Source organism: Lutjanus erythropterus, chromosome 23 (genome assembly GCF_056507025.1).
Source record: "Lutjanus erythropterus isolate fLutEry1 chromosome 23, fLutEry1.hap2, whole genome shotgun sequence".
Classification (NCBI taxonomy): Eukaryota; Metazoa; Chordata; class Actinopteri; order Lutjaniformes; family Lutjanidae; genus Lutjanus; species Lutjanus erythropterus.
The window spans coordinates 5,190,219-5,217,295 of record NC_139339.1 but is presented as its reverse complement, the minus strand read 5'-3'; the positions used below and the strand labels follow the sequence as shown (position 1 = coordinate 5,217,295).

Below are 27,077 nucleotides of genomic sequence, written 5' to 3'. Positions count from 1 at the left end.
CGTGCACACAGTTCAGACGCTGTGCATGTGCACGGGAGCATCGCGGCTCCAAGAAAAGGATCTGCAGTGAAGATTTAGTCTAAAAACACGGTGTAAAAACACTTGGAGACTTGGAGACTTGGGTTACACCAGACAAAAATGTAACCATGGAAATTAAAGGGTCAAAAATAGCCAGTCAGGGTGATTCTCTAAAACAAGGGTCCGGCAGGTTCTGTAGTCTCAGTGTCTTTCTGTCTTTCTTCCTGACTAGCCGAGTAGAACAGATGTTTATTTGATAGTTAGTTACAACGGTTGACAACCTCGATGTTCCGCTTCAAGCCCAGCAATGTGTGTGCATTGCCTACTGCAGCTTTAATAGACTGTATAATCTGTTATCAAGACTAATAATGTCTAATAATGCCTAACGTCAGGTGGTGAAGCTGTATGTTGGCCTATGCATAGTGGTGCACGGAGCAAAATGACAACCTCAGCATGCTGATTTAACTCAGGTGTCATTTTCACCCTGATGGTGGTGGGGGGAAAGTAAGGGGATCAGTAAAGTCATTATAATTTTTCCTAAGGGGGACATGAACATGTGTACCAAATTTCACAACAACTCTACCTCTATGGGACCTAACTTCGGAAGAAATATGAACTGTGAGAGACAAATTATTTTTGATCCCACTTGAATTGTCCCACGAACCACACAAATGATGTTCGTCAATTTAAAAGCTAATTTTTCAAGTCAAGGAAGCCCCAGTTAATTATAAAACTGTTGAAATATCAGACTATAAAGATATGTAATTAAAAAGACTACACACCCATCATGATTTTCTCCCTCCAAAAGCTAACGTTGGTCGCCTGTGTCCCGCTGATAAAACACTTCATGCAAGATAACATTACAAGGGGTATAACAGCAAACCTACCACAAACTGGGACTTTCTTGACTTGTAAAATTATGTTTTAACTTGACAAACAACATATTTGTAATTTGTGGCGCAGTTCAAACCGAATCAATAAAATAATTTGTCTCTCGCCATAGACTACTGTTTAGATGTATTCCAAAATTAGGTCCCATGGGGCACACTGCCTGCTTCAAATGCAACTAAAAACTTGACTCAGTTTTAATTCGACATATTGTTACCGTTTCTCACTGTCAATCCTGACTGCTGACACCCTTCCCCTCTTTCACACACACTCAGAAAATGAAAGTAGAAGACAAGAGAAGAAGCTGTGGTCGTCCGGGAAGAGATGTCAGACAGATCTGCTGTAATAATCTGGCCACCTAAACCACAAAATGTTCATCTGAAAAAGAAAACACATGGCAGTGTATAAATTCTGCAGCTAGCAAGCTACGTTATGTCTTTGCTTGTGATAAACAAAGTTAAGACAGACCTCACAAAGCTTTGTAGCTAATTTATATAAAGTTAGGTTACATCAGTGTTAGCTGATCAGCTAATGTCAGCTCCAACACAAATGCTACAGGCCAGCAGTATCGTCCTGTAACTTGGGTGAGAGAGCAAGAGATGTGAGAGCGCTTGGTCTTGACTCAGTCTTGCCCTGCCTTGATCTTGGTCTGTCTCGGTCTTGATACGCTCTAGTCTCAGTCTTGACTCAGTCTCACCCCACCCTGTCCTCGGTCTGGACTTGGTCTGGACCTGCCCTGTTCTTGGTTTTGTCTCTGTCTCAATACTCTGTCTTGGTCTTGACTTGGTCTTGCCCCGCCTTGTTCTTGGTTTCGTCTCAGTCTCGAAACACTCTGGTCTCGGTCTTGACTCAGTCTCACCCCGCCTTGTCCTTGGTCTTGTCTCGGTCTTGATACACTGTGATCTTGGTCTTAACTTGGTCTCAGTTTCGGTTGTCTTGACTACAATGCTGATTGTGAGGACATTTCAGTAAAAACCACTAGAAAAAAAGTCCAGGGAATCACCTAAGTCAATAAGATTCATGCTCTGGCGGTTTTTGAGCAGAGTACGTTGTACTTTTACTTGTAATTTAGTAATATTTTAGTAATGTAACAGTATTTGTACTTGGGTACAGATTTTCATTACTCTTTCCACCACTGATTACTGTAAAATATTATGTAGAACAGAATGGTAAATTAAACAAAAATTAAATAAACATGTATTAATACAACATATTTATTTCCAATTATCTTTTCTGCTGCGACCAATATTACAGCATAAATACATTAATATAATACATAATGTATACAAAATGGTCATAAACATACAAACAGAGCCTCACTCTGAATCATAAATCTCTATTTGAAGTAAACTCTCATATATTTCCTTTATATCTACAGATATAGTGTATATAAAGCAGATAAATCTACATAATCATCCTTTGAAAAAACAAAATCGTCATGTCAATACAATCATAGAGCAGAAGCCCTGCTACATTTACTACCTTTTATGAACATATTACACTCTTAATTTGCTTACAGCAGTAGTTTCAATGCAACAGGTTTGAGCAGTTGTAGCTTACTGTCAGGTAACAGTGAGAGGGAGTGAAATGGAAAAATTCAATTATTTCTCTCATTTGCTTCACTTGAAATGAGCACCATAAGGAAACTGCTAATTACACAGACATTTTTATCCTAGGTTCAGACTCAAGGGGGCATCATTGGGCCACTGAATGTCTCATCTGATGACCCTGTCAGCATCATCATCATCATCTTTAATGAAGCTGTCCCAAACAACCTCATCACCTCAGCCTGCTGTTTTACAGTTTCCTCAGTCTGTGATCAGTGCAGGCCTGCATGTAAAAAACACCTCCCTTTGTAAAATATCATTACAAGCTCATTCAAACAGATGAGATCCCATACTGGATTTGATCATGAAGTAACTTGATTTAGCACATAAACTGTTAATGCAATGGTTGGATTTAGCAACTAGGGGCCCCAGGGTAAGAATGACCTGTTAGTTCCTATTGACCCTCTGGTTGTGGTTATTAAGTTAAGCACACATTTATTTTTCAACATGCACTTTGATACAGGTAGATAAGGCAGATAAATAATAGAGATACTTATATTGGCACTCAATGAAATTACCACAAACAAACAGACACACATTCATTCCCCAGTTCTGAGGACTTTGGGGCCCCAAACCCCATTTTGTCTAGTTGTGCATCCCCCCTTGTAAGCAAAGCCTGGTAAAATATTCTAAATTATCAAGGAATCATAGGAGCATAATACAATAAGTAGAAATAATGCAATTGTATTATTTTCAGTGAAGAGAGATTAATATATTTTATCATAGGAAGTATAGAAAAACAAAGTGTAGCTTAAAAAAAAAATCTGCAAACTGACTGTCTTTTTTTCTTGGATTCAAATATTGCAATACATAAATAAATTAGAAAAAGAAAAAAAAGAAAAAGAAAAAGTAATAATGAAAATGAAAAATGATCACCAATGCCATGCAGGCAGGACAGGACAGGGCTGTGTGCTTAAATTTGGCAATCTATACTGTATGTTCACACGGCAGAGGCACAGATGGAAATTTCTCCAAATAACATTTCCGTGAAGTTGCAAGGAAGTCGGTCCCCCACCCAGTCTAAAATTACATATAGATGTTGAGTCAATTCTTCAGCGTATTAAAAAGGAAGGCATGTAACTTTTCTTCGGAAAACTGCACACTGCCGGATTTCATTGCAAAAGTACCTTACATAGCTTATTTTTTTTTTTTTTGTAGTTGTATTTGAGCTATTCAGCAAAGTTACAACATATATTTTTATCAGCTGCGTGAAAAGAGCAACAGCCCTGGCGTTAGTTTGGCCTTTGGTCATTTTCTTTTTCACACTGAAGTCAGATGTATAAATGTGTCTGTTCACGCTCATAAAACCTCACATTTTAATAAGTACTGCTGTAGCTGCTCGGCATTGTATTTAAGCTGCGCTGTAGTTCTGAGATCTCAGTCATCAGATGTCTCTGTGTTGTCATTTGATTCGACGCCACTCTGTCCAACCTGGTTGAAGCAGTGTGATTTAACACCTCAAATTTTCTAGATTTATAATCTATGTATAAATATATAAATTATGTCCATTTTGGCACAAGGAAACTGGGGCCATATTACAGAAAATTCTTAATTTGCAGAACTTATATAACTGTTGATATCAATCCTAACTGAAGATAGGAAAAGTGTACTACACAAACATCCCAACTTAAGCCAGCTTTCACTTTCCCCCTTGTTGCAGTAGCTAACTTACTAACTAGCTAATGGTAGCAAATGCTAGTGCTTACTAACAGTAGTGTTAGCCAACAGTAGCTGACAGTAGTGTTAGTGAACAGTTGCTAACAGTAGCTAACTATAGTGTGGGCTAGCAACCCTTATGGCTACTCTTTCCATGCTTTTACACAACAGATGCCAGATACGGTGGAGCCTGTGTCTGTGTCTTAGCCCACCCTCTTTTGTTTTATCTCGCAAGCATTGTGTTTAGTTTACTGAAAAGAACATTTTTTGATATCTCAAATGAGAGAGAGATGTGAAAATCAAGGGGTTTGCTGTAATCCAGGTCTCCTAAAGCCCCAAAATGTCAAGTTGACTAAATAAAATGTTATTTACACCATGTTTTTATCCTGAATCTTCACTGTAGATCTTTAGCTTGGAGCCACGTTTATGTGTACATGCACACTGTCTGAACTGTGTGTGTGTGTGTGGTGTGACGGTGTGCAAACGGCATGTCAGGACTTTAGAAGACTTGGATTACACCAGACGAGTAGTATGGAGCCATTTTATGTTTTACTCTGTTGTTTTTTTTTACATTTGAAAACTATTCACTTTCACTGTTTGGGAGATTCTGCAAAACTGTTTTCCTGTGAAACTCATTTTTGGGTGAAGTATCCTCCTATGTGGCATGTAGTGCTACTGGTTGCTAGTCCCACTTACTGTAGTATCCAGTCATTGCCCTCCAGGAGCTCAGAAAAGGAGAAATCTTTTGAGGGATCCCCGAGCTGTGCCTGTGAGGGTGAGGGTTGAGAGAGAGGTCCGTCTAAGCTGCTGGAGGTAGTCTGAGGTACGTTAAGGGGGCTGGGGATGGTGAGCAGGGAAAGCAGAGGTGCAGAGCTGACGGTAACGTGTTCAGTATAACTTGGCTTTAAGGAAAAAGCACAGGCAGGAGGTTCCAGGTTTGCCTGAGGAGCACTGATTGGGTTTCCTCTGAAGAGACCTGGATGAGGCTGGGGCACATTCATGGGGCGTCGTTGAGCCAGTAGACCTGCGTTTTCTGATGCTAAATGGGAATAAGTTGGCACTACATTGCATGAAGCTGGAAAGGCATTCAGCGGATTCAAAGGATGAGGTGCAGAGAGACCAGTGATTGCTGACACTGAAGGCCGGAGTTCATGGACGGCACCTTGCCGTGGTTGAGGGTTTGAAACAAAGCTGGTGCAGACGGGGGTAGCATTTGTCGGCCTCGATGCGATCAGAGTAGGCGGACCATCGCAAAACAAAGAGTGAGGAGCCGGGACAGCAGAGAAAGAGACAGAATACGGAGCGGTGACGGGGCTGGAGGAGGTAAAGATTTCAGGGGATGAGGCGGTAGATGAGGCTAATGTTGTAGTCATCGGAGCGGGCATTGAAGATGAAAGATGAGTGCTTTCAACGCAGTTGAGGGTTTGGAGACCCAGGCTGGGGGTCAAGGAGGTAGAGAGCGGAGGGGCAGCAGCTTGAGTGGAGGCTGGGACTCGAGGAGGGCTGGAGGAGTCCGCTGAGGGGGAAACCGAGAGCCTGGTTGTTGAGCTGGACTCTCGAAGGGAGCACGAAGGCTCGTGGCGCTCCAGAGCCACCATGTAGAGCTGGAGTTCTTTTTTCAACGAGGCAATCTCCTTTTGAAGGGCTGCATTTGATCGTTCCAGACACTGGAGCTCCTGAGAAGAGGAAAGCAAAAGGAAAAGAGAAAGTATGTAAGATAGAGATAAGGGAGGCAGACAAAGGCATATCTTTATCATCTCTAAGAGTTGCGCCCATCAGCCATAAAAACTGATTAAAGACATACATCAAAAGACAAATAATAAATCCAATCACACTGCACCCATACAGTATCACCCCAGGCATGACTTGTGCCGTAATAAAACATTACAGCCAAGCAATCCTAATGACACTCTTCTCCAAGACTCTTCTCGAGTGCTGTAATAGAAAGCACAACACTCAGGAAAACTGAAATATTGCTCCAAAGTGGCAGAACTGCGAGATCAGCGTGAACGGCGAGAGCGGCAGGTGGTGGTGAGAGCAAAAAAAAGGTGATCGATTCAGTTTAATTTGACAAAGACAATCTAAATTTGGCTGGAACGCCTTAAAAATAAACCTGTTCCTATTTAGACTTTCTAGAAATGTTTTCTCCTGGATTATAAATCAACTAAACTCCTGCTTTTATGACCTCATTAAGTTTCAGTGCAGTCTGAAAACACCTCCATAACTGCCGGCATTCATCTCCATTGAGCACCAATGATGCAAGTGCAGACCTGAATAATGCTCAGAAGAATAGCGTTTCCCTTTAATGAGATTAAATGGTAACACTTTATTTGAAAGGATGTGCATGAGACATAACTAATAAGTCAAAATGCTGTCATAACCATTTCATGACACCTGTTTTAATTTTTTATTTTCACAAATCTAAAATACAACAATGAAAGAAAAAAACAGGAAGGAATCAGGAAGGTCACAGGCTTATACAAGGATCCTCTCCTCCTTTTAGGAAAAAATAAACAAACAAATAATAATAATGATTAGCACTAACACAATTTAAGAAAAACTAAACAATGACAACAAGAAACACATTCAATGGGTAGAAAAAACAAAAAACAGTCACAAATGATCCAGTGAAAATAAGGACATACATAAGACAATATGTTAAAAACTTGACATTATTAGTCGTAAACAAACTGTTTAGCTTTGATGTTTTAATGTGACATTAAACTGTCACATGTGGTTGGTTTGTGACACTGGCAGTATGACACCATTATAAGAGTATTATGAACATGTTCCTTGACTACAAGTAAAGTCGTACCATTTGGACTTGACATAAAGATGTCATTAAATGTTATAAGGCCAGTTTGACAACGGAGTACAGTACCAAGGTGATTTAGCTGACAGAGTTAGCTGATGAACACACAGCGGTTAGCTAGTTTACTTGTTGCTACAGTAGGTTAACTGCTTTATCTGTAGCTGTAGCGTTAGCTGGTTAGCTCAGTTAGCCGTGGAGCTAGCTTCCTAATTAGCTGTCTCAGGCCCGGCAAGAAAACCCAGCAAGAAAACCACCTCGGTACTGTAGTCCCTGTCGTCAAACTGGCCGCCATCAGTCTCTGAGGTGGTGTTCCAGCAGCAGCCAGGCTCACCTAGATGCTGATGATGCTAGAATAGCGGTAGGAAAGCGCTGATCGGTACCACACCTGTGCAACAGAGCTTAAAAAGAGGTGAGATGTGTCAACTTTGCATTACAAATCACATAACTGATACTTAATGACAGCAGTCATAAACGTTCTGCAACAGTTGCAGCGCGGGCTTGTTTTTCACTTTCAGCATGTTAACATCACAATAATACTGAAAACCGTGATCATTTTGGTCACTGTAATCATGACATGAAATTTTCATACTGGTTCATCTCAAAACATGGTTATGACAGGGTAATGACAGTTAAGGACAGTGAAGGGAAGTGTTGGTGACTAATTTCCTACTAAATTCTTGCTAAGGTCACAGAGTCACAATGTAAAGTGGTGGACAGTCACATCTGGTGACATTCGATTTGACCATGAAGTGCTGACGCTGACCCTGCAAATTTTGATTTGTGGCAGCTTCTCTAAAGTGAAGGTGAAGGAGACACGGAGAGCAGAACAGAAAGAGAAGGAGAGAGAGAAAGTGAAAGTCTGGACTCCTTCCACACAAAAGGTACACACACACACACCCATTCATAAATCCGGTAAACACACACTTGTCAAACCTGTTTCAACACGTAGGACATAATATAAGATGCAGCAGGGCAAACTGTAAGTAGTGTCAAAGGGAGACGCCTTCAACCACAACGTATGGTGGAGCACAGCGCAGCAAACCACATGTTTGGATTTCAAATTCGTCTTAAAGAGAGAGACATAAAAAATGTTATGGGTGTGTGTATCAAGACGTGTTTATGACCTGAAAGTAATAAATCACATGTGATGGATTTTTGAAGATCAGATTTTAACCTTTGTTATATTGATTGCGATGCATTCGAAATTTAAGGCCTGAAAAGTTGAGCGCGACGGGGCCCAAACCAGACCCAAACCCGATTGTGATGCAACATCTTTCTTAACAAGTTCTCAGCATTTGAATTGGGGGGTATTTGAATTGGCAACAACAAAACTGGGGAGAAAGGTAAAAAAAACAAAACAAAATTACCACTATTACTATTGATAATAATAATAAAATTAATAATAATAATATTATGGCCCGATCCGACCAAAACCGGTCGGGTCCCATTGGGTTTGGGCACAGATTTCAAGCTGGTTTCACCATGATGATAAAATTCACATGAATTAGTGCTACTGTTTCATTTCAATTATTTTGATTATCTTTATAACTGGGTTTGGTTATCATGCTTTGAAAAACTCGGTAAATACTGTGCAGCATCAGCCAAAGTTAGCAACAGTAGCAAAGTGGGATTGTTTTGCATTTTTAGCACGTTAACATCGTGATAATATTGAAAACCGTGATCATTTCGGTCAGTTTTCATACTGTTTTATCTCTAGACATCTTTGAAGAACCAGTTGTTTAGCTGTACAGTAACATGTTAGAAGGGACTTTAAGAGGAGGCTTTTAATATGGTAATCAATAATCAATGAAGACCTAATCCAGTGGTTCTCAAACTCTTTTGATTCAGATTCAGAACCACTGACTTCACCAAACCATTTCATTTGAATTTTTTCCACTTTGTAATTCTCAGAAGTGCTTTTCTGTCTTGTGTAATCTGCTTGTGCCAGGCAGTGGGTTGTGCAGATGTTCAATGTGCCTCCAAAGAGCATCTCAGCAATGACGTTTTGGATAATAATATCCAAAATCCACCTTCCAGCACCTCCAAAGCTCACTAATTAACATTTTATATCTTGTTTGTTTAATCTGTACAAAAATAGAAGTGTAAAAAGGGGGTTATGAGTCAGACTGTTCTGTGGCTGGAAGCACAGACTTCACAAACTGCAAATAATCTAGAGGTGCAGGTGTGTGGATTGTTTTTACCTTTGTGCAGAAGTACGCAAGCTGTTTATGGTTTTTATGCTAAGCTACGCTAGCCGACTGCTGGCTGTAGTTTCATACTTACTGAACAGACACGAGAGCAGAATCATTCTTGTCATCTGACTCTCAGCAAGGAACTGTCAAACTGTTCTTTCATTATCAGCAACAAAGCCACTTATATTTGATTTTTATTAGTAAGTTCTGTTTTGAGGGCTGCTCTATAACTAACTGTCGTTTAACGCCATATTTATAAAATTAGACTTGTTATCTTGTTATTTTTAAGGAGTCTTGACAATGAAGAAGTTCTGAAAGTGCAGGTCCATTATTTTTTGTTCTTTTAGGTTTTTATATTGCTCTGTAGTTTCCCAGTAGTGTTCTTTATTTTTCAAATCCAAACATTCAAGCTGATCCTTCTTAAGTCCCGCCCCTTTTTGCTCTGTGCCCCCATAACAGTCGAGCGAGCTCGGTACCGCGGTCAACTTTCTCCTTTCATGTTTTCCTTAAGTTAGTTAATGTTAGCACAGTGCTAGCTCACCGGGTAGCTAATTTACATAAATCAAAATTAGCTATTAGATAAAAAAGAGTTGGACGTAGATGAGCTAGCCAGTTAGCTAGCGTTTTTCTAACATTAGCTATATAAGCTATATGGCCTTTTTACAGGTCCACCATCTTTCAACTATCTTCAAAATGTGGTTTTCTTTGAATATAGGTTAGTCTTGCACATTGCACAGGTAGTCTAAGAACAGGAAACAGGAAGGGAGAAAGTTTACTGAGGTGAGAAAAAGGAGCGGGGCTTAGGAAGGGTACATTTTGGTTGGCGTTTTAGTGTCAAAATGCTATTTTCCCAAGCCCATCTAAAAACAGTTTTGCTATGTGACCTTGCGTAGGTTTGTGTCTGATGTCATGGTTACACGTAAACCCCTTGGCTTTCTGGCAGCTCAGTGGGAGTTTCCATTTAAAAATCCCACGTGGAGTTTTATAAAACAAGCGCATCACCTCTTGCTCATCAGGGGGACGGCAGTATTCTTGGAGGATGTAATTACATCAGAATTTTAAAAGATATTTATCCATGAATAGTTTTCAATAGTGAATATAGAGCCTGGCCAATTTGCGCTTCATTAAATCCGATCTGAAATTTGACTCGGTGCCTCAGAAAGTCCATAATGTGTGTGTGTGTGTGTGTGTGTGTGTGTGTGTGTGTGTGTGTGTGTGTGTGTGTGTGTGTGTGTGCGTGCCCATGTTACACCACCTTTGGAATTTGTCCCTCAGGGAAAAAAATATTGAGGCAAGGATGGAAAAACAGAGGAGGGAGTGTGTGTGTGTGTGTGTGTGTGTGTGTGTGTGTGTGTGTGTCAGCATGAGGGACAGAGGGAGGAAAGGGAGGGCCAATGGGGAGGGTGCATCGGAGGGAGAGAAAGCCCTTCTCCTAAAGCGGAGTATTTACAAGAAACGGCTCTAGCTCGCTGACAGATTACACAACATATACACACCACCAGTCACACAGCCTGTGTGAGTGTGTGTGAGTGTGTGTGTGTGTGTGTGTGTGTGTGTGTGTGTGTGTGTGTGTGTGTGTAAGCAAAGGTTAAAGGAATAAGGGAAGAAAGATAAGGAGAGAATGTTTCGAACCTCATGAAGCTCATCTGCTCTCTCTGTTTGTTTTCTGCGGCTCCTCCTCGCTGCGTCTCTGTTCTTCTCTTGTTTTTTTGATCCTCTCTTTTCCGTCGGTTGACCTTCTCCTTCTTTCTCCTGCAAGGTTAACGCAACAGACACACACGTTTAACGGTTAACCACAGCATACAGTGACTCACTGCATGTTTCTAGAGTGCGATCTTCTCTTGCAGTGTCCCCTACCGCTTTTTAAGAACTGACTTTTTTTTTTTTTAAGACTGTGACTTTTTGACAAGCCATGAAGGTCAGAAAGATTTCATAGTTCACAAGGTCATGAGACAAACTTATCACATGAAGTTACTAAGTTCTCTCTATCATAAATAGGAAGTTGTTGTGTGGTAGCGCGTGATGTTAAATGCTGGACAGGACAAAGTCACACTGACAAGTTGATCTGAGAAGCAACAAATTAATAAATTAAATAAGTTGCGTGCAAGTGCAAAAGTGGGCATGTTGTTTACTAGCTAGCTAAAAAGTTAACAAAATTTTACATTGTTTTCTAGCTACCTAAAGAATTAAGAAAACATTACATTGTTTGCTAGCTAGCTAAAAAGTTAACAAAGCTTTTAACTGTTTGCTAGTTAGCTAAAAAGTTAACAAAGCTTTTAACTGTTTGCTAGTTAGCTAAAAAGTTCACAAAACTTTTAACTGTTTGCTAGTTAGCTAAAAAGTTAACAAAACTTGACATTGTTTGCTAGCCAGCTAAAACATTAACAAATCATAAAATCGTTAGCGAGCTAGCAGAAAGTTAATGTTAAGGGTTAAGACAGATTGTTTGCCAGCTAGCTGAGAGGTCAGTTAGCCCAGTTAGTTTGCTCCTGATGGCTCAGCAAAGAATACTTTAACAATTTCCCCACTTTTGGGAAAAACTTGTGGGACGAATTAACTTCTGTAACTGATCAACTGAAGTGAAAGAAAGAAGGCATGCAAGCTAAGTCTCAGTTAGTCTCAGCTAAGCGAAGTCTGTCCCTTAACTTTCTCTGAGGAACCCGATTATTTTGCTCAATCCATCTAAAAAAGACAGGCGTTTTAAGAGTTAAACCTCATAAAGTTTAAGTTTAAAGTTAATACTGGATCACATTTTAGATTTGAGTCTAAAGCTTTGGTGCAGCGGAACTATTAACTTTGGTTTAGAATAAAAACTAAACTGAGGTTTAAAGAGAAATTTGTCTCTCTTCGTTTTAAATTAGTTTTAGTCAAACCTTGATTTAAGTGGCTTTAAACATTTATCCTTGTTAGTGCAACTCAGCTTTGAAGAAATGGGATGTGGGTGAGAGCACAGACATCAGCCAACACTTTCTGTGGGCAGAAACAGGAATCCAGACTGAATCCAACTGACAATTAAAACCAGACACGATGACCGGTGCCAACTATTCTAACACACATCATGAATTATGAGGTAGACAGGAACAAATACACTTTTGTGTCTTTTCAGTCTTTTTAGAACAGTTTCAGATGGTCGATTTGTTCTATTTTAAGTGTTTTTGGAGCCATTTATGGCTTTGACATTTAAAATGAGGCGCAGCAGAGGGGGACTGACATCCAGTAAATGTCCACAGCTGGACCTGCAATCACAGCATATGGTATGTGTCTCTTTACAGACTCTTAAAGGGACAGTTCACTCCAAAATTATAAAAATAAATAAATAAAAAAAATAACAAACATATTTTTGATTTTACCTTTAATTAGAACTAGATTTTTTTGGCGTGATTTGCAGAGTTTTGTAGATATCGGCCGTAGAGATGTCTGCCATCTCTCGTGGTGCTCAAAGCGCTTTATTCCTGTGGTAGAAAGACAGTAGTTTCTACATGAAAGGTCTGAGGACTATCTTGAGTAACCTGGTCACGATTTCTGGAAATGAGACACTGCCAAAGAGTTCCTCAAATGTTTTGAGCACCACAAACCGAGTACCATCTTGTTCCATTATACTGGCAAACATCTCTAAGGACAATATCTCTGAAAATTAGCAGTTTACACCAAAACCATCTAAATGGATAAATAGCACTACAGGCAGGGCTCAACAACAAGGTTTGCCTGCTTGCTGCGGGGCAAGTAAATTGCCATGTTTGGCTCGTAAATCTAGCAACTCACTTAACCAAACAGGCAATAAACTAGTTTATAATCAATTAATGGTTAAAGTAATTTGTCATACAAAAGTGGAGATTTCTTGCTTTTACCAGTTTATCATAATATTAAACTGAATGTCTTCAGATTTTGCGCTGACAAAATGACATTTAGAGACAAAACCCAACATTTTATGGACCTTGCAACTCTGGATTAAAATAACAATCAGCTTTAGTCTTTATTGTCATTTGATAACTCCGAATAAATAAAATAATTTGCACAAAGGTAAGTAAAAAAATTTAATTTGGGATAGTGGATTTAGACCTAACTTAAAAAATTATATAATGCTGAACCCTGTACAGGCATAAAACAATTTGTGTTTTTGATTTGGGAGTGAACTGTCCTTTAAATGGGAAATTCTACATATTACTAACAGTCCGTATAGGGACTTACACGTTATATAAGGTGTTCAGTTGTGTATTTTGACATTTAATGGTTAGATTGGGCGATTACTCCTATTATTTACACAATATCTTTATAATATTTACATGGCATGTATGAAACTTTTAGTGCAAAAGTCATCCTATATGTTAGCGCCTCCTGGTAATACAGTAACCAGTCACAATATAATGCGATTATTGTCTATTTCCCATTAATTGATTGCTTATTTGATAAGGAGAACTCACCGATCCAGCGTTGTTACTATGACTCTCCTCAGCTGACAGTGAGCCTGGGCTGTTGGGCTCGTACCCGGTGTCCATGTATAACGGGGACATGTCCTCCCAACTTCCGCAGCAGACTGGCTGTACCGACTGTCCACCTTCACCCAGCCCGGATCATACGTGCAGCGGTCCCGCGGGTGGAGACGGTGCCATTCAAACCGTGAAGTTGGCGCACGACCGGCACGCCTCTCTGCAGCCTGGAGCAAAACTCTGAATGACTCAGGCTGAGTTTAAAAATAAAAAAATAAAAAGTGCTGGCTCTTGAATAGTTAATGCTGTATTTGCAAACTAGTTTCTGGTGGTTGCTTGGTGACCTGTGAGTCTGTGAATGTGAAGCGCTCTGTCTGCTGTCTGGTTGCTTTTGAGCCCAGGAGGTTTGGAGGTTTGGCATCAGAGAGCTGATGATGCAACATGATGCTGCTGCGACTTCTTTCAGTTTCGCTTTATTTTAAACTGACCCGTTGCAAGGTAAGAGTGATGAGGACTGTGCTGCCTTCAGGGCCAGTGCGTTACTTTCACTTTTGAAGCATATGTTGCTTTCCTTAAGGATGAATTCGGTGACAAAAGTTGATTTTTCAGTTTCAGGCTTCTGTGTTTTTAAGTAGAGCAGAACCAAAAAGCAGCAGAATGGGTCACTTAGTGTTAGTTTTTACTCTCAAGTCTGTTTGCCTGCCTTTATTTTGCAACTATTAACTTGCTAATTAAACCCTAGTTTAACATATTTCTATTTTTTACCTCTATTTTTATACTTATTTTACAAAATGTGTAAATGGCTGTCTTGCCAAGAGTTAGATGAGAGATTGGTGCAACTTTCATGTCTGACCACTAAATATGAAGCAGTCGGCTATCTTAGCTTAGCATAAAGACTGGAAACAGCTAGCTTAGTTCTGTCCAAAAGTTGAAAAATCCACCTACCCGCACTGCTAAAACTCACTAATTTAAAAGTTGTTTGATATGAACAGTACAGTACAGTAAATATAAAGCTACTGCAACCAGTTGCCTAGCTTAGCTTAGCATAAAGACTGGAAACAGCTAGCTTAGTTCTGTCCAGTGTTAGGGTACATGTTTTCTAAAAAGTAAATATATAAGTATATAAAATTTTTTGAATAGCTGAGTGAACTTACAGTCAGATCAATCAACAAGTTTGTTAATGATTAGATATCTTGAAGTATGCTATTTTGGAACAACAAATGTTTTACTGCCCATATTTTAATTGTAATATTTAGTATTATATTTTAGTTGTATTAAATTGTAGAAAAGCACAATTTTAGGTGTATTATGATGTACTTTTATGTGCTAAAGTGGAACAGCTTCAAGTATACTTAGTTTATGGCTGTGTACTAATATATGTGATTCATTAGTGAAATCAAAGGTTACCTTGTTTGTACTACTTTGCTGAAAGTCAGTGAACTTTTTGTAAGCACATTTAAATACACTTTTCATGAAGTAAAAAGTAATTAATGTACAATTTACAATACCCTTACAATAAAGTACACTTCTTGTAAGTACACAATAATATGCTTTGTTTTCTTAAATTATACATCTAATACATTAAAGTATGCTACTTTTTTTACAGGGTCGACTTCAGTATAAAAGGCAATACAGAGTAAGTCAACTGCTTTAACATGAAATTGTGACAGTACGTGAAGGTCATTTGTGGCTGTCTGGTGAACTACGGTAAAAAGCTGTTGTACCATTTTCGACAGCCCGTGAACGCCTCATGAAGAATGAATGGGAAACTCAGACTAAGGACAGGAACAGGTCGGCGTTGAATGCCCAAGTAAGGCTGTGTCTCTCTCACGTGCGGGGAATTTCTCAATTACTTTTGCCAGGAAATAAATGACCGAGCCCCCATACGGCAGCCAACAACTTTTACTGGTTCTCAGCAGGAAATGATGTCACTGAAACTCGAAAAAGTGCACTTCTTTTTAACTTCTTCTCAACAATGTGAAAATAAAAATAAACCGTTCTGAAAGTCTTTACAAAGACGTCCAAGCTTGTCTTACTGTGTTTGATATTAATAAATTATTTAAGCCTGATATGAGAGGGAATTTCTAATAAATTTCATTCATTCATTCATTCATTCATTCGTTCATTCATTTTCAATTTGGCAATGAGGATATCAGTGTTTATAAATATCATAGCTCAGAGGATATGATGAACTTGGTCGGGTGTAAAGTTTATTCACACATCCATAAAGCTGAATTCTCAAAATATGCAGCTAATATGTGATGTCATATGAAAATGTATAATTTATAACGATAATATAATCTACGACTTATAAGCCTATATTAATTATAGCCACTTAATTATACAATAATTGCCCGTTATCAAAAAATTACACCTATGTTTTTGTTGAAAACTCGTCACTTAACTCATTAGAGTATATTTATTGAACGTTGTTTTCTCCCTTGCCTGCTCAATTTATAGCGTGTTTTCTGTTTTATAGAACGATATGAAATTCTATTTTTCTGGACATACAACAGTCTATATTTTGCATATTTTTGGAACCAAATCTGTGACTGAACATCTCCAGATTGCGTAAGTAAAATGTGTAATTCCTAAAACAGACACACTGGGGCGCCAAACTCATGTAAACGCGCCTCTACACTCACATCCACACCCTAAAATGCTCACTGACCAATCAACCAGCTTCGAACGTCTCCTCAACCAATCAGAGTTCGCGCTTTGCCAAATAGTCCAATTGGTGGCTGCGGCGGGCGGGATTAGCACTCTGGTCTCTTCCTGGTTCGCAATGCTTCGTATGGATGCTAAATATCTTTGATACAGTCACATATTAGTAAAAGTAGCTTTATTTCTTATAACTGCAGTTTGGCGGGACACCGTCGCGATGGGTTTGCTGACTATTTTGAAGAAGATGAAGCAGAAGGAGCGGGAGATGAGACTGCTGATGTTGTATCCTGTCTGAAACAGTTTATTAGCTTAGCCGAAAACAAAGTAGCATGCATGTAGCAACACCGTTATAATATAACTTTATCTGTGTCAATAACATAAGAGTCGCGAGCAGTAACTTATATCCGTGTAAGGTTAGATAATATATGGTAGCTGTTTTATGCTTGTGTTGTTTCTTTTACCTATTTTGTGCCATATCATGCTGTCTTGCTAGCTTGTTTTATTATTGTTCGATCAAGGAATGCACAAACATTAAGGCAAATACCAATTCAGTCCAGTTATATATACATACATATATATAGATGGATGGGGTTTTAATACATTTAGCCTTGTTAATAAGGATTATTTTTATTTTTTATGATCTAAAACAGGCATTGTTGTGGTTTTCTTACTTAACCATTCTCAGTTGTGTATGAGCGCATGAAATAAAACACATTATAGAAAATGCCTACATTATTCTCAAAGGGTAAAAAATCATTAATTATTTTGTAGTAAAATTCTTTTGTTTTGGATGGAACGGTGTAGTCAAAGAATTGTGTTCTCAATTTGGATACTGCTGATTAGTCAAAAATATTCAAAATGTTATCTCTAGAAGATTGGGCAGGGTGTAAATCATTTGTTAGGATAGATCGAATTAATTTGTTTGCTGCCTTGCTGGCTGTTGTGCACTGTAAAAGAAAAACGAGACTATGTAATAATCAGGTGTGAGACTTTCTTCTTTAACGTGGCTCGTGCAGAGGTCTGGACAATGCGGGGAAGACGACCATCCTGAAGAAGTTTAACGGAGAAGATGTCAGCACCATCTCCCCAACACTAGGCTTCAACATCAAAACAGTGGAGCACAAAGGGTAACTACATTACAATATGGCATTTGACACATTTAAACACACATTCATTTACTTTCACACAACACATATGCAGAAGTGGAAAAGGTTTTTAGAAAAGCTGCCAGAACGATTCTAAAGACGGCCTGTGAAATCCAGAAGAGACTGCATAGCGTTGTTGTTGTAGATTTGCGCAACAATTTCATAAAAAAGAGCCATTGCTTTTTCACGTCAGTGGCCTAGGGAGCCAAAGGCAACTTTTAGTTCATTGAAAAGTAGTTCCTGGGACTAAATGTTCCTGGTACTTTGTGTGGAAACGTGGCTATGGTTTTTGATACAGTAGGAAACCATCTAGCTGCGTCAGTTTCACGGCTCCTGTTCAAGGCCATCAAACAAGTCAAAATGCTAAAATGCAAAATGATATTAAAAGGGGCTGCAATTACAACACATTTTCTGTTGAAGTTTTGATTCAAACCTCAACACAAATGCCACTTACACCAATAAGCCAATAGTTGACACTGCACTTACGTTCATCAAATCCTCTTTCTGTGCATCTTCTAGGTTTAAGTTGAATATTTGGGATGTAGGAGGTCAGAAGTCCCTGCGGTCCTACTGGAGGAACTACTTTGAGAGCACAGACGGGCTGGTGTGGGTGGTGGACAGCGCTGATAGACTCAGACTGGACGACTGTAAGCAGGAACTCAGTGTGCTGCTTCTGGAAGAGGTACACACACACACACACACATACACACACACACTGGAGTCATGGGGTTAGTGGTTAATTGTAGATCTTTTAATTAGTTGCTCCATACCAACATTTGTGGAAACTCTGTGGGCTTCATCCCACATCTCCACTGTGAAGGACAGCAACATCTGTTTTCTTCTTCTGTTAAAAGGGGTAGTTTGAAATAATCGATAGTCGATGTATTATCTACAGTAGATGGCGGTTGGCACGTCCTCAGTTTGGAGAAGCGGCAGGAGTGCTGACACAGAAGCTAATCAGTGTACTGCTGTGGACGGGGGTCAGCAGCAGAATGTGTTTTAGCCACATAAAAAAATCACACTCTATTTCCAATATTTTAGAATACTTGCACCGCTTTACCTCCAACAGGAAGCCGCCGTTATATAAGCCAAATATCCTTCTCTCCAAACCAACCAAACTCCATAGTTGCTGCTCTGCTGCTACCTAGATTGGTTAGTGTGTTTGTCTTTTAAAGGTAAATCCAGATTCACCAAAGTCACACAATAACACAAACTAACTAGCAGACTGAGGCGGCAGTAGACCAACAACAACTCCAGTCTTCTGCAAAGCAAAATGAGTCTGGTTGAGCAAGAGAGAGCGATATTTGTCTTACATAACAGCAGGTTCCCATCAGAAAAGGTTGTCTGACATCAAGGTAAAGTGGTGATATTGTAACCACAGAAGTATATTGTTAGCTTCCACGTTTGTGACCCTCTCTGCTTCTTCAAACTGGGGGCATGCTAACCTGAAAGATATTATCAGTACAACCCCACTTCAAAATAATCAGAAATGTCCCTTTAATCGCTGTGTTGTCATCATATCGATCGTTGAGTGTGTCCCTTTCCCCATGCAGAGGTTAGCTGGAGCAACGCTGCTGGTCTTTGCAAACAAACAGGACCTACCAGGAGCCTTGTCAAAAGAGGCAATACGAGAGGTGAGATTTATACCCACAATGCAATTTTCGATGTCTGCAATATCACTACCGCTAAGTTAAATCCACGTCAGATTACGGTTGAGTTATTCAGAGACTGTGCATCACCACATCTGTTCGCCGCGTGTGTTTTTCCCTGCAGGCTCTGGCCCTGGATGAGATCAAAAGTCATCACTGGTGCATCATCGGTTGCAGCGCAGTAACAGGAGAGAATTTATTAACTGGAGTGGACTGGCTATTAGATGACATCGCCGCACGGATTTTCACAGCTGACTGACTTTGTGCCCGTTTTGTTTTTGTTTTCTTTAACAGCGGTGTCTTGTGAGCTCTGACGTGACTTCAGGCTCAGCGTTGCGCCGCGGACAGCTGGAGTATCCAAACACGACAGTTGTTTCTTTTCTTTCCATCAGTTGCTGCGACATGCAGACATCAGCGCTGTCTGTAACCGTGGTTACAGGAATCATACATGGCCTGTTTTTTTTTTTTAATTTACTGTTAAGACAATTGATTAAGATGTTATGTAGAACTGAAGATCAACTTTTAGTTTGCAATGTTGTTGTATTTGGCTCCCACTTCTATATTTTGTGATACATCAGATTGTCAGTTGATGATTTCTGCCTCACTCACTCAAACATGTTAATAAATTTAAATGCCTTCTGAATTAAGATCATTCCTGCTGTTGAAATCCATATTATCTCAAACATTTTGGGTTGTGCGGTTGTTTATTTTTAGCTTTTTTGTCTCAAACTCATCCCCCAAAAAAGGGCATCAATGATTTCTAGGCTACTTCAGTGTAAGGGGCCCTTGCCATGTTTTTTTCACTGCCTTTAACAGTAAATACCAGAGAATCTAAATCTCATCTAAAGATTGAATGTCAATCACTTCCCACGTACCTGGTGCCCTGACAGAGCAACGGGAAGAAATGGACAAACTGTGGACCTTATTTTTTGATTTGCCATTGATTTGAAATCATATTGGATGTAATGAGTCAGTTGTCAGAAATTAGCAGTAAATCTTTAGATTACAGCCCCCAAATGTAAAGTAGTTGTTTCTGAGTTACAGTGTGTCCCCAATACCCAATGTGGGCCTCGGAGAAGGTACGGATTAAAGCAAACATTTTGGATCTGACAAGAACTTAAGTGCAGTTGTTTCATTAATACTGGAGACATAAGACCTGAGCAATATTCTGAACATTTGAGTGTGTTTATACTGTAGTTTTTTTTAAATACAGGGTGAATATTATCTACACTCAATGTTTCAGGGACAATAATCACCACTTTATGAATCTGATTTATTCCAAAATTCCTTTACCAATGAACAAGCAAACTGGCCTTGTCTTAATTTGAGGGAAGCCATCTAAAATACAAGGTAGTGAGTTTACAGCAGAACAAGGTCCAGTGCATTTTCTGGGATACTGTTCATCTCTATTATATGGCCTAAATGATTTAGCAGCTTGAGATTACTTGTATTGCTTTTATTAATATTTGATCAATATTTAATTGTCATCATCCTACATTCATGTCAGATACTTACCAGGCTCTTATTGCCCCTTATCAGAAAAAAAAAAAAATGGACATTTTACACTTTAATCTACTGCATAAATAAGAAAACAAATGCATTAAGACTGAACAGGTTCTTTTTCCTCTCAGTGAACCCAATTCAAATGCTTGAAAAATCTGTACCAACAGTAAATCTTAAATTTGTAAAATCTCTACAGCATCTATTTGTGGACCCGAGTAAGATCTCCTGTGACCCACATTTGGGTCACAACCCAGTCTTTAGGACGGCAATAGAACACAAAGTTAGCCATGCTGAAAAAATAAATTTTATTTAAATTTCCACAACAGGCACCTGGAAGTCAATCTCATCCAGGAAATATTACAATTCATCAGTGCAAATCAAGTGATATACTTGATTTTAGAGAAATTTCTCTTCAGCATCCTCTGAACAAGGTGGATTTAGTGTTTGGAGGAAATGTGACGGATCATTCTGGTACACAACTTCAGTCCAGAGTCTGCAAAGGAAGACAACATATTAGAAATGCAAAAACTTCATTGTAAAGTGAAAACAAAAGCTTTAGCTTGGATCAGAGGGGATACCAATCAGTCATGAATTTTCAGACTGGGGCGGTAATAAGAAACTCATCACTTCTGCTTCCAGAATTTAGACAATTTCAGGTAAATGTTGCAAGGAGATTCAGTTTCACAATCCCAGAGAGACAGAAACAGACTTGCTCAATTACCTGTAGGAGTCCCAGGTGTGTCTGTGCCAATTATTCCTGTCAGACAGCGTCAAACCTGCAACATGTGAAAAGGGTGAGTCGATCCAGTTTGATCAGTGCGAACGACAACATTTTTTAAAAGGCGTAATCAGAGGGGATACCAATCAGTCATGAATTTTCAGACTGGGGCGGTAATAAGAAACTCATCACTTCTGCTTTAAGAATTTTGAAGTTTACTGGAAATGGAAACGGTTTCATGTTCTGAAGCCTTAATGTTGTTCAGACACTCACCAGCACGGTGACCGCGAGTACAGGATCAAGACGATTGGATCACTTCAAGCAGCCAGACCTTAGAAAAGGGTAATGTGTTAGTGGGCCAAGCCTTTGTACTCAGATCTACAATGCAAAATATCCTTGTGAATCCCCATGCTGCATCATTGTGCTTTCATTTGAACTCAAGAAAATTTCAAACGCAAAACATTACAAATACAAGCCGTTTATTTAGTTTCTGGTATGTGCATCAGAAAGTCCACCTCAGTCATGCCCTCACAGCCAGCCCTCTCCATCAGAACACCAGCAGACCACCTTACACCTGCTGCAACCCCAGGGTTCTCGGTGCCATACTGGGTCAACAGGAGGGGAGGCCAGCTGGAGGAGTAAGGAATGCAGATGGTCACCCCTTGACTGATCTCTCATTCTCATCATTTTCACAGTCCCAGAAACATAACTAAACTATACTATAATGTACCTGTGGCTGCCCAGGTGTCAATCTGTCACAAGAAACAGTTGGCATCAGACCTGTAATGAGAAGGGAAGGGTTACTCAATCCGGTTCATCGTGTGAATGACAAGGGCTTAAAGTTCTGTCTGATCAGAGGGGATACCAATCAGTCATGAATTCTCAGACTGGGGCGGTAATAAGAAACTCATCACTTCTGCTGAAAGAATTTCCACTAAATGTGACTGTGAGAACCAGATACTTACCTACCTCAGATAACATGGCTGGGGGATCCTGATCACCTTGTTCTTCGAGTTCAGCACTGATGTCAAACTAAAAGACAAAGATTATAAAAGTTTAGACAGCAAGAACAATCCCACCCAGCAGAAATGCACAAGAACAAAATTTAACTTGAGTAACCAAACATTTCAGTGGCTTTTCAACAAATTTGAAAAGCGTCCTAATTTTTCCAATTACATCTAAGTCAGGTTTGTTTCCATTCAGACTGTTGGTACCCCAACGGGTCTTCACCTTATTGCCAAGGCAACACCAGTGGGTTCACCTTTTCAGGTTCTGGCATTGACACAAGGCGTAAGATGTGTGCGGGTGTCATCATGAAGGAAACAAGGCAACAGCCGTGCTTTTATAAGTGCTGAATTGCCACCATTTTGGGCTACGAAAACGCCAATGTAAATAAGGGTTGCATTTTTCCTGGATAAAAATAAATGTCTTCAGGGCTCACTCACCTGTCTGACAGAAGATGACAGCATCTTCTGAAATGCCTCCAGTCAGTACCTGCAACAAATGACATACCATGAGGTCTGAGCACGAAACTGCAACACGTTTTACACCATTAACTGTTGACCTCTGCTATCGTCAGATTTTATTTCTCAACAGCAGTTCAGACGAACGAGATTCCAGAAATATCTCATCATTTTCAGCAGGTCAGAATAACGGTTCTGTACTGTAGCAGTGATTCAGTGACATCTTACCTCCAGTGAGAACCTCTGACATGATGTTGAAGTACTCGAACCTGTTGATAAAGACAGTTATTTACTACACGTTCAGTTGAAGCATCCAAATTGACTAAAACAGCCAGAATATGACGATCAGGATTGTTTAGGGTCATTAAACTCACTACAGCATTTAAGCCGTGATCATGTACTATGAAATTCAATCAACTCAAGTTAAATAGAACAGATTTCATTGAAAAAAAAATATGCAGTTGCTCAGATGTTCGTGTCGTTTCACATTGGGTCAAAGTGAGCTAAGTATCATCATCATTGCAAATGCATTATAAAAACATTTACTCTAGGAGGCACTTGAATATGTGGGTAAAAGACTCACCATGAGGCTTCAGCGAGCACCTTCCTCTTTGAGGATCTGCCCCACAGCTCTGCAAGAGAAACAGTCACTTCAGTAGAGCTCAGCAATAATATATGCAGCATATTAAGATTCAAATGTTTGATCAGGGCTTTGGTGACAAACTGCCATGTGACATTTAGTCGTCCAGCTGTTTGATGGGTGCTACCCCATGTCATCCTTTCAAACAGTCAGAAACGCCTTGCCTTTGTCTTATTGTGAGAATGTTGCACTGAATTTCACCATCAGGCATAATATCCAAAAACTACACAGGAAGCCAACAGGAGTACAACTTCATGGCTCAGTTTCTTGTGCAGGCCTTGAAGTCTTAATTTAAAAAACTGGCCTTGAAAGTAATGGATCAAATTCCACATGAATGAGTGCATTATAAATTATGTTTATTAAATCAAAGTACTTCAAATGGTTTTCTAAGGCTTATGCCCTTATTGCTTTCACTTCTGTCAGTATGTCCATGAAGTTGGACTTAAATTTCACTCCTAGTGCCAAAAAGAAGTAGTAACTTTGTAAACACTGGATGTTGTCAAGTCAGCAATTTCTTTTTTAAAAATGACCATTTCTCACAGGGGGAAAAAAGGCACTTCTGATAACTGTTGTGGAAATGATACTCGTGCTGGGACTCACATGTCGAGGTTTCCATGCGGCATCCTTCAACACTCCTTGTGAAACTGCATCTGGCAGAGAGAACCACACTATCAATCACATGCTTAGGGATTTTACATTTTGCATCAGTAGACCTTAGGGTGGATCAGATTAAAGGCTGACATCACTTGAAATCAGGCATATGCTTGTCATTCGTGTTAATCATCACATTTATGCCCCACTACTGATTAAACTCTTGTAAATCAATGTTTTACTCACCTCAGTGCAGTCAAGGTGCTTTGCAGAGTTCAGTGCGTGGACAGTGCTACCTACAGAAGAAAAAACCCATAAGTCATACAGTAAACAGTAACAATGGGTTTCATTATCTTTTAAGGGCTAATCAGATTTATAAAGTAGCATCACAAAAAATCAGGCATATGCTTGTCTGTTTGAAAAATCATCAATTGTGGCCCTCAAGAAATCCGACAGATCGTTTTAGCGCCAGTCTGGCTTACCTGCCAGAATCCTTCATTCTCGTTCATCCAGCCTTGGACATCTGAGGGGGGAAAAGAAACACTTAGATTTACACAGGAATCTTAAGTTTCGGATATATTTTTAAGCACAGTTTTACAGCATTAGGTGGAGCCCATGTGCTACTCAGAATCTGGTAAAGAAGTTTCTTCAAGGCTGATTCAGTAAGAGAGAGTTCAGAGATTCATCACTGCAGCACTGAGCCTCTATGCAGGTCTCACTGTGCTAAATTTAAGATTCTTACAACCGTTACAAAACAAATTTAAACCCACAGCCATACTGGCAAAAGTTTTCATTTTATTGTCATTGAAACATTACAGCAAGACATCATCTTTGTATTAAGGCCTCATTTTAAGATTGTTAAGTTTCTACAGACCTGCAGAAAAAGGCTTCTCTACAGCTGGAAAACTACTAATTTTTACAAATACACTATAAGATTTTGTAATTACCTTGTGTAGAGAGTTGGCCACACGTCCCACACCTGAAGGGCAGAAAAAAGCATGTCATTGGTTGTAAGGTCAACTTAAGATGTGCTCACTTTTAAGAGCTTCATGCTACTCAGCATTTTGAGAGATTAAGTATCCTCAAGGTTGTTTCAGTGAGAGAGTTCAATGTGAACATCACTGTAGCATAAGGCTCCAAGTCATGCTGATACTTATTCACAAGTAATAGTAAAAGCAAGAAGCCACGTGGTACAAAGAAATTACCTTTGCAACAGGAAGCTTCTGGATCTTTCTTCGCCATCTAGGAAAAAACAGCAAATATAGATCATTGCATTAGCATGCTGTAGCTAGCCCTGATCGGCTAACACGTGATCTCCCCATGCAGTGTTGAGGATCGCATGAGTCGACAGAAATATACATTTAAAAAGTGTCTCACATCAGAATAAAAAATTGCAATCACAGTCATTCAGGACAGGTCTGTGAAAAGTATCATCACTGAGAGACACTGCGGCTTGCAGCCACATCAGACGAGCAGCGGCCATTTTTTTAAGAAGTCCATACAAAAGCTCATCGTATGTTTTCCCAATAAATACTATATGCAGTGTATAGAAAATACGTTGTAGTTAACTTAAATAAAAATTAATCAGATTACTTTAATGTTTAATCGCTGGATGGTTAAGGATTGTGGCCTGATCTGCTCGGTGCGACACTGAATCCGTGCACACAAGCTATTAGCTTAAACACCACTTCCCCTCGTGAACACGTTTAAAGTGTTTAAAATAAACCTCAATTGCAAATATGCTGCATTGTAAAACACTAAATATTTCTACTGTTACATGTAACTTTTAAAAAGGAATAGTTTGCAAGTGAATTCGCGCTAACAGACTGCGTGCTCTTACCTCAGCCAGACGACAGGAAGAAGTGGAAGAGCAAAGCGATCCGTCTGCTTTTTATGTCCGGCCCGAAACGCTCCTCCCACCGGGGAAAATTTAACCGGGAAAACGACTCGGAGCTTTCCACGAGCCAAATTTAGCTTTTTAAAGATTAATTTGATAATGAAAACTGTTTTACATACGCTTAACTCTCCGTTTGTAGACCGAGGACTTTAAGTTTACAGCCGAAGAAAACAGATTTGAAGAAAGTGTGCAGGCAGGGTTTTTTTATTACGTCATTTCCGTTCATGGCCGTCGTCCGTTATGTTTCTCATCCGCAAGATGGCGGCAAAGATACAGTCAGGTTGCTGAACGACATTCTTTGCCTAATAAGTCGATGTAAGATGTATGGACTATAATACTAAATTAGTATTTAAATAGGCGATTGTAGACGTTTTAGTCAAAATAATATCAAGAATATGAGCCATGTTTTTCCTTTCTTTAAGTTTTACAGAAGTTGTAAATGACAAAACTTTGCTCACATCAGATTTTTTTTTTTAATGATCATATTTTATCACTTGGACACATCAATCAAATGTGTATAAATATATTTCAATGTTGTTGTTTGTTTGTTTGTTTGTTTGTTTTTTACTTTATTTATATTACAGTGTCTGAAAACATAAAATATTCACAATACTCCTTGACAGGGTAGCTTTCTTTATTTTTATTTTTATTTTTATTTTTCTGCCCCTTTTTTTTTTTTTTTTGGGTTCATGTCAGTGAAAGCACTTTCCTCCCCTTTACAGTTATTTACAGTTATGTATATATGTTTATAAGGTTAACCTATAAATACACACACAGAGCTAGTCAACTTAATCTTTTTCTTCTTTTTTTTCATTAATTACTATGTGGGTGTGTAGCTTTATATCTTATTTCATCTTTTGCCATATACACTTCATTTAAATTCAAAGTCAGATCTTGTCTGCTCTATAAAACAAGAAGGACAAGAAGGCAGTTTTATTGCTTTATATCAGGTTATTGTTTCTACATCTTTACCTCTGATTTGACCTTTGAGCCTTATTGGAAATTATTTTATTCAGCTTTTGCAGAGCTTACCAAAAAAATACTGAGTGATACCAAAGCAAATGGCAGTAATTTCCTTTTTATTTAGTCACTTTAGCTTTAAAAAGCAGCATAATGACAGATATGATAAAATCCTGATAATGATATAAAATTATATTGCTTTATAGTAATTACCATTATTTATTTATAACTTTTATTATTATATTAT

The 27,077-nt window shown here is 39.1% G+C and overlaps 2 protein-coding genes, 2 long non-coding RNA genes and 7 other non-coding genes across 12 annotated transcripts; 1 reads left to right on the top strand and 10 right to left on the bottom strand.

Annotated features, from left to right (window-relative positions):
* Window positions 1-4,272: 4,272 nt before the first annotated feature.
* On the bottom strand, window positions 4,273-14,535 carry batf2 (basic leucine zipper ATF-like transcription factor 2). The gene is made up of 3 exons (XM_084712398.1): window positions 13,595-14,535; window positions 10,806-10,925; window positions 4,273-5,845 (listed from the first exon to the last, which is right to left on the bottom strand). The coding sequence occupies exons 1-3, from the start codon at window positions 13,682-13,684 to the stop codon at window positions 4,862-4,864; spliced, it is 1,194 nt and encodes a 397-aa protein (XP_084568524.1). The 5' UTR covers window positions 13,685-14,535; the 3' UTR covers window positions 4,273-4,861.
* Window positions 14,536-16,352: 1,817 nt separating this feature from the next.
* On the top strand, window positions 16,353-19,339 carry arl2 (ADP-ribosylation factor-like 2). Its single transcript, XM_084711802.1, has 5 exons — window positions 16,353-16,546; window positions 17,281-17,391; window positions 17,929-18,091; window positions 18,963-19,043; window positions 19,183-19,339. The coding sequence occupies exons 1-5, from the start codon at window positions 16,482-16,484 to the stop codon at window positions 19,315-19,317; spliced, it is 555 nt and encodes a 184-aa protein (XP_084567928.1). The 5' UTR covers window positions 16,353-16,481; the 3' UTR covers window positions 19,318-19,339.
* A 1,786-nt stretch (window positions 19,340-21,125) lies between these two features.
* On the bottom strand, window positions 21,126-21,195 carry LOC146305509 (small nucleolar RNA SNORD31). The gene has a single exon (XR_014769189.1). It is a non-coding gene; the product is annotated as a small nucleolar RNA SNORD31 (small nucleolar RNA).
* Window positions 21,196-21,259: 64 nt separating this feature from the next.
* LOC146305505 (uncharacterized) lies at window positions 21,260-22,619 on the bottom strand. Of its 2 annotated transcripts, none has more exons than XR_014769084.1 (4): window positions 22,245-22,619; window positions 22,010-22,059; window positions 21,553-21,610; window positions 21,260-21,337 (listed from the first exon to the last, which is right to left on the bottom strand). It is a non-coding gene; the product is annotated as an uncharacterized LOC146305505 (long non-coding RNA). The 2 variants fall into 2 exon arrangements; XR_014769083.1 differs by having other exon boundaries at window positions 22,249-22,619.
* Window positions 21,409-21,478, bottom strand: LOC146305508 (small nucleolar RNA SNORD31). The gene has a single exon (XR_014769188.1). It is a non-coding gene; the product is annotated as a small nucleolar RNA SNORD31 (small nucleolar RNA).
* On the bottom strand, window positions 22,126-22,200 carry LOC146305507 (small nucleolar RNA SNORD31). The gene has a single exon (XR_014769187.1). It is a non-coding gene; the product is annotated as a small nucleolar RNA SNORD31 (small nucleolar RNA).
* Window positions 22,474-22,599, bottom strand: LOC146305506 (small nucleolar RNA SNORD22). The gene has a single exon (XR_014769190.1). It is a non-coding gene; the product is annotated as a small nucleolar RNA SNORD22 (small nucleolar RNA).
* A 155-nt stretch (window positions 22,620-22,774) lies between the features above and the next one.
* LOC146305501 (uncharacterized) lies at window positions 22,775-24,783 on the bottom strand. Its single transcript, XR_014769085.1, has 5 exons — window positions 24,456-24,783; window positions 24,220-24,269; window positions 23,983-24,032; window positions 23,326-23,374; window positions 22,775-23,011 (listed from the first exon to the last, which is right to left on the bottom strand). It is a non-coding gene; the product is annotated as an uncharacterized LOC146305501 (long non-coding RNA).
* On the bottom strand, window positions 22,850-22,917 carry LOC146305504 (small nucleolar RNA SNORD30). The gene has a single exon (XR_014769186.1). It is a non-coding gene; the product is annotated as a small nucleolar RNA SNORD30 (small nucleolar RNA).
* LOC146305503 (small nucleolar RNA SNORD29) lies at window positions 23,203-23,267 on the bottom strand. Its single transcript, XR_014769184.1, has one exon. It is a non-coding gene; the product is annotated as a small nucleolar RNA SNORD29 (small nucleolar RNA).
* Window positions 24,593-24,667, bottom strand: LOC146305502 (small nucleolar RNA SNORD26). The gene has a single exon (XR_014769185.1). It is a non-coding gene; the product is annotated as a small nucleolar RNA SNORD26 (small nucleolar RNA).
* Window positions 24,784-27,077: the final 2,294 nt, after the last annotated feature.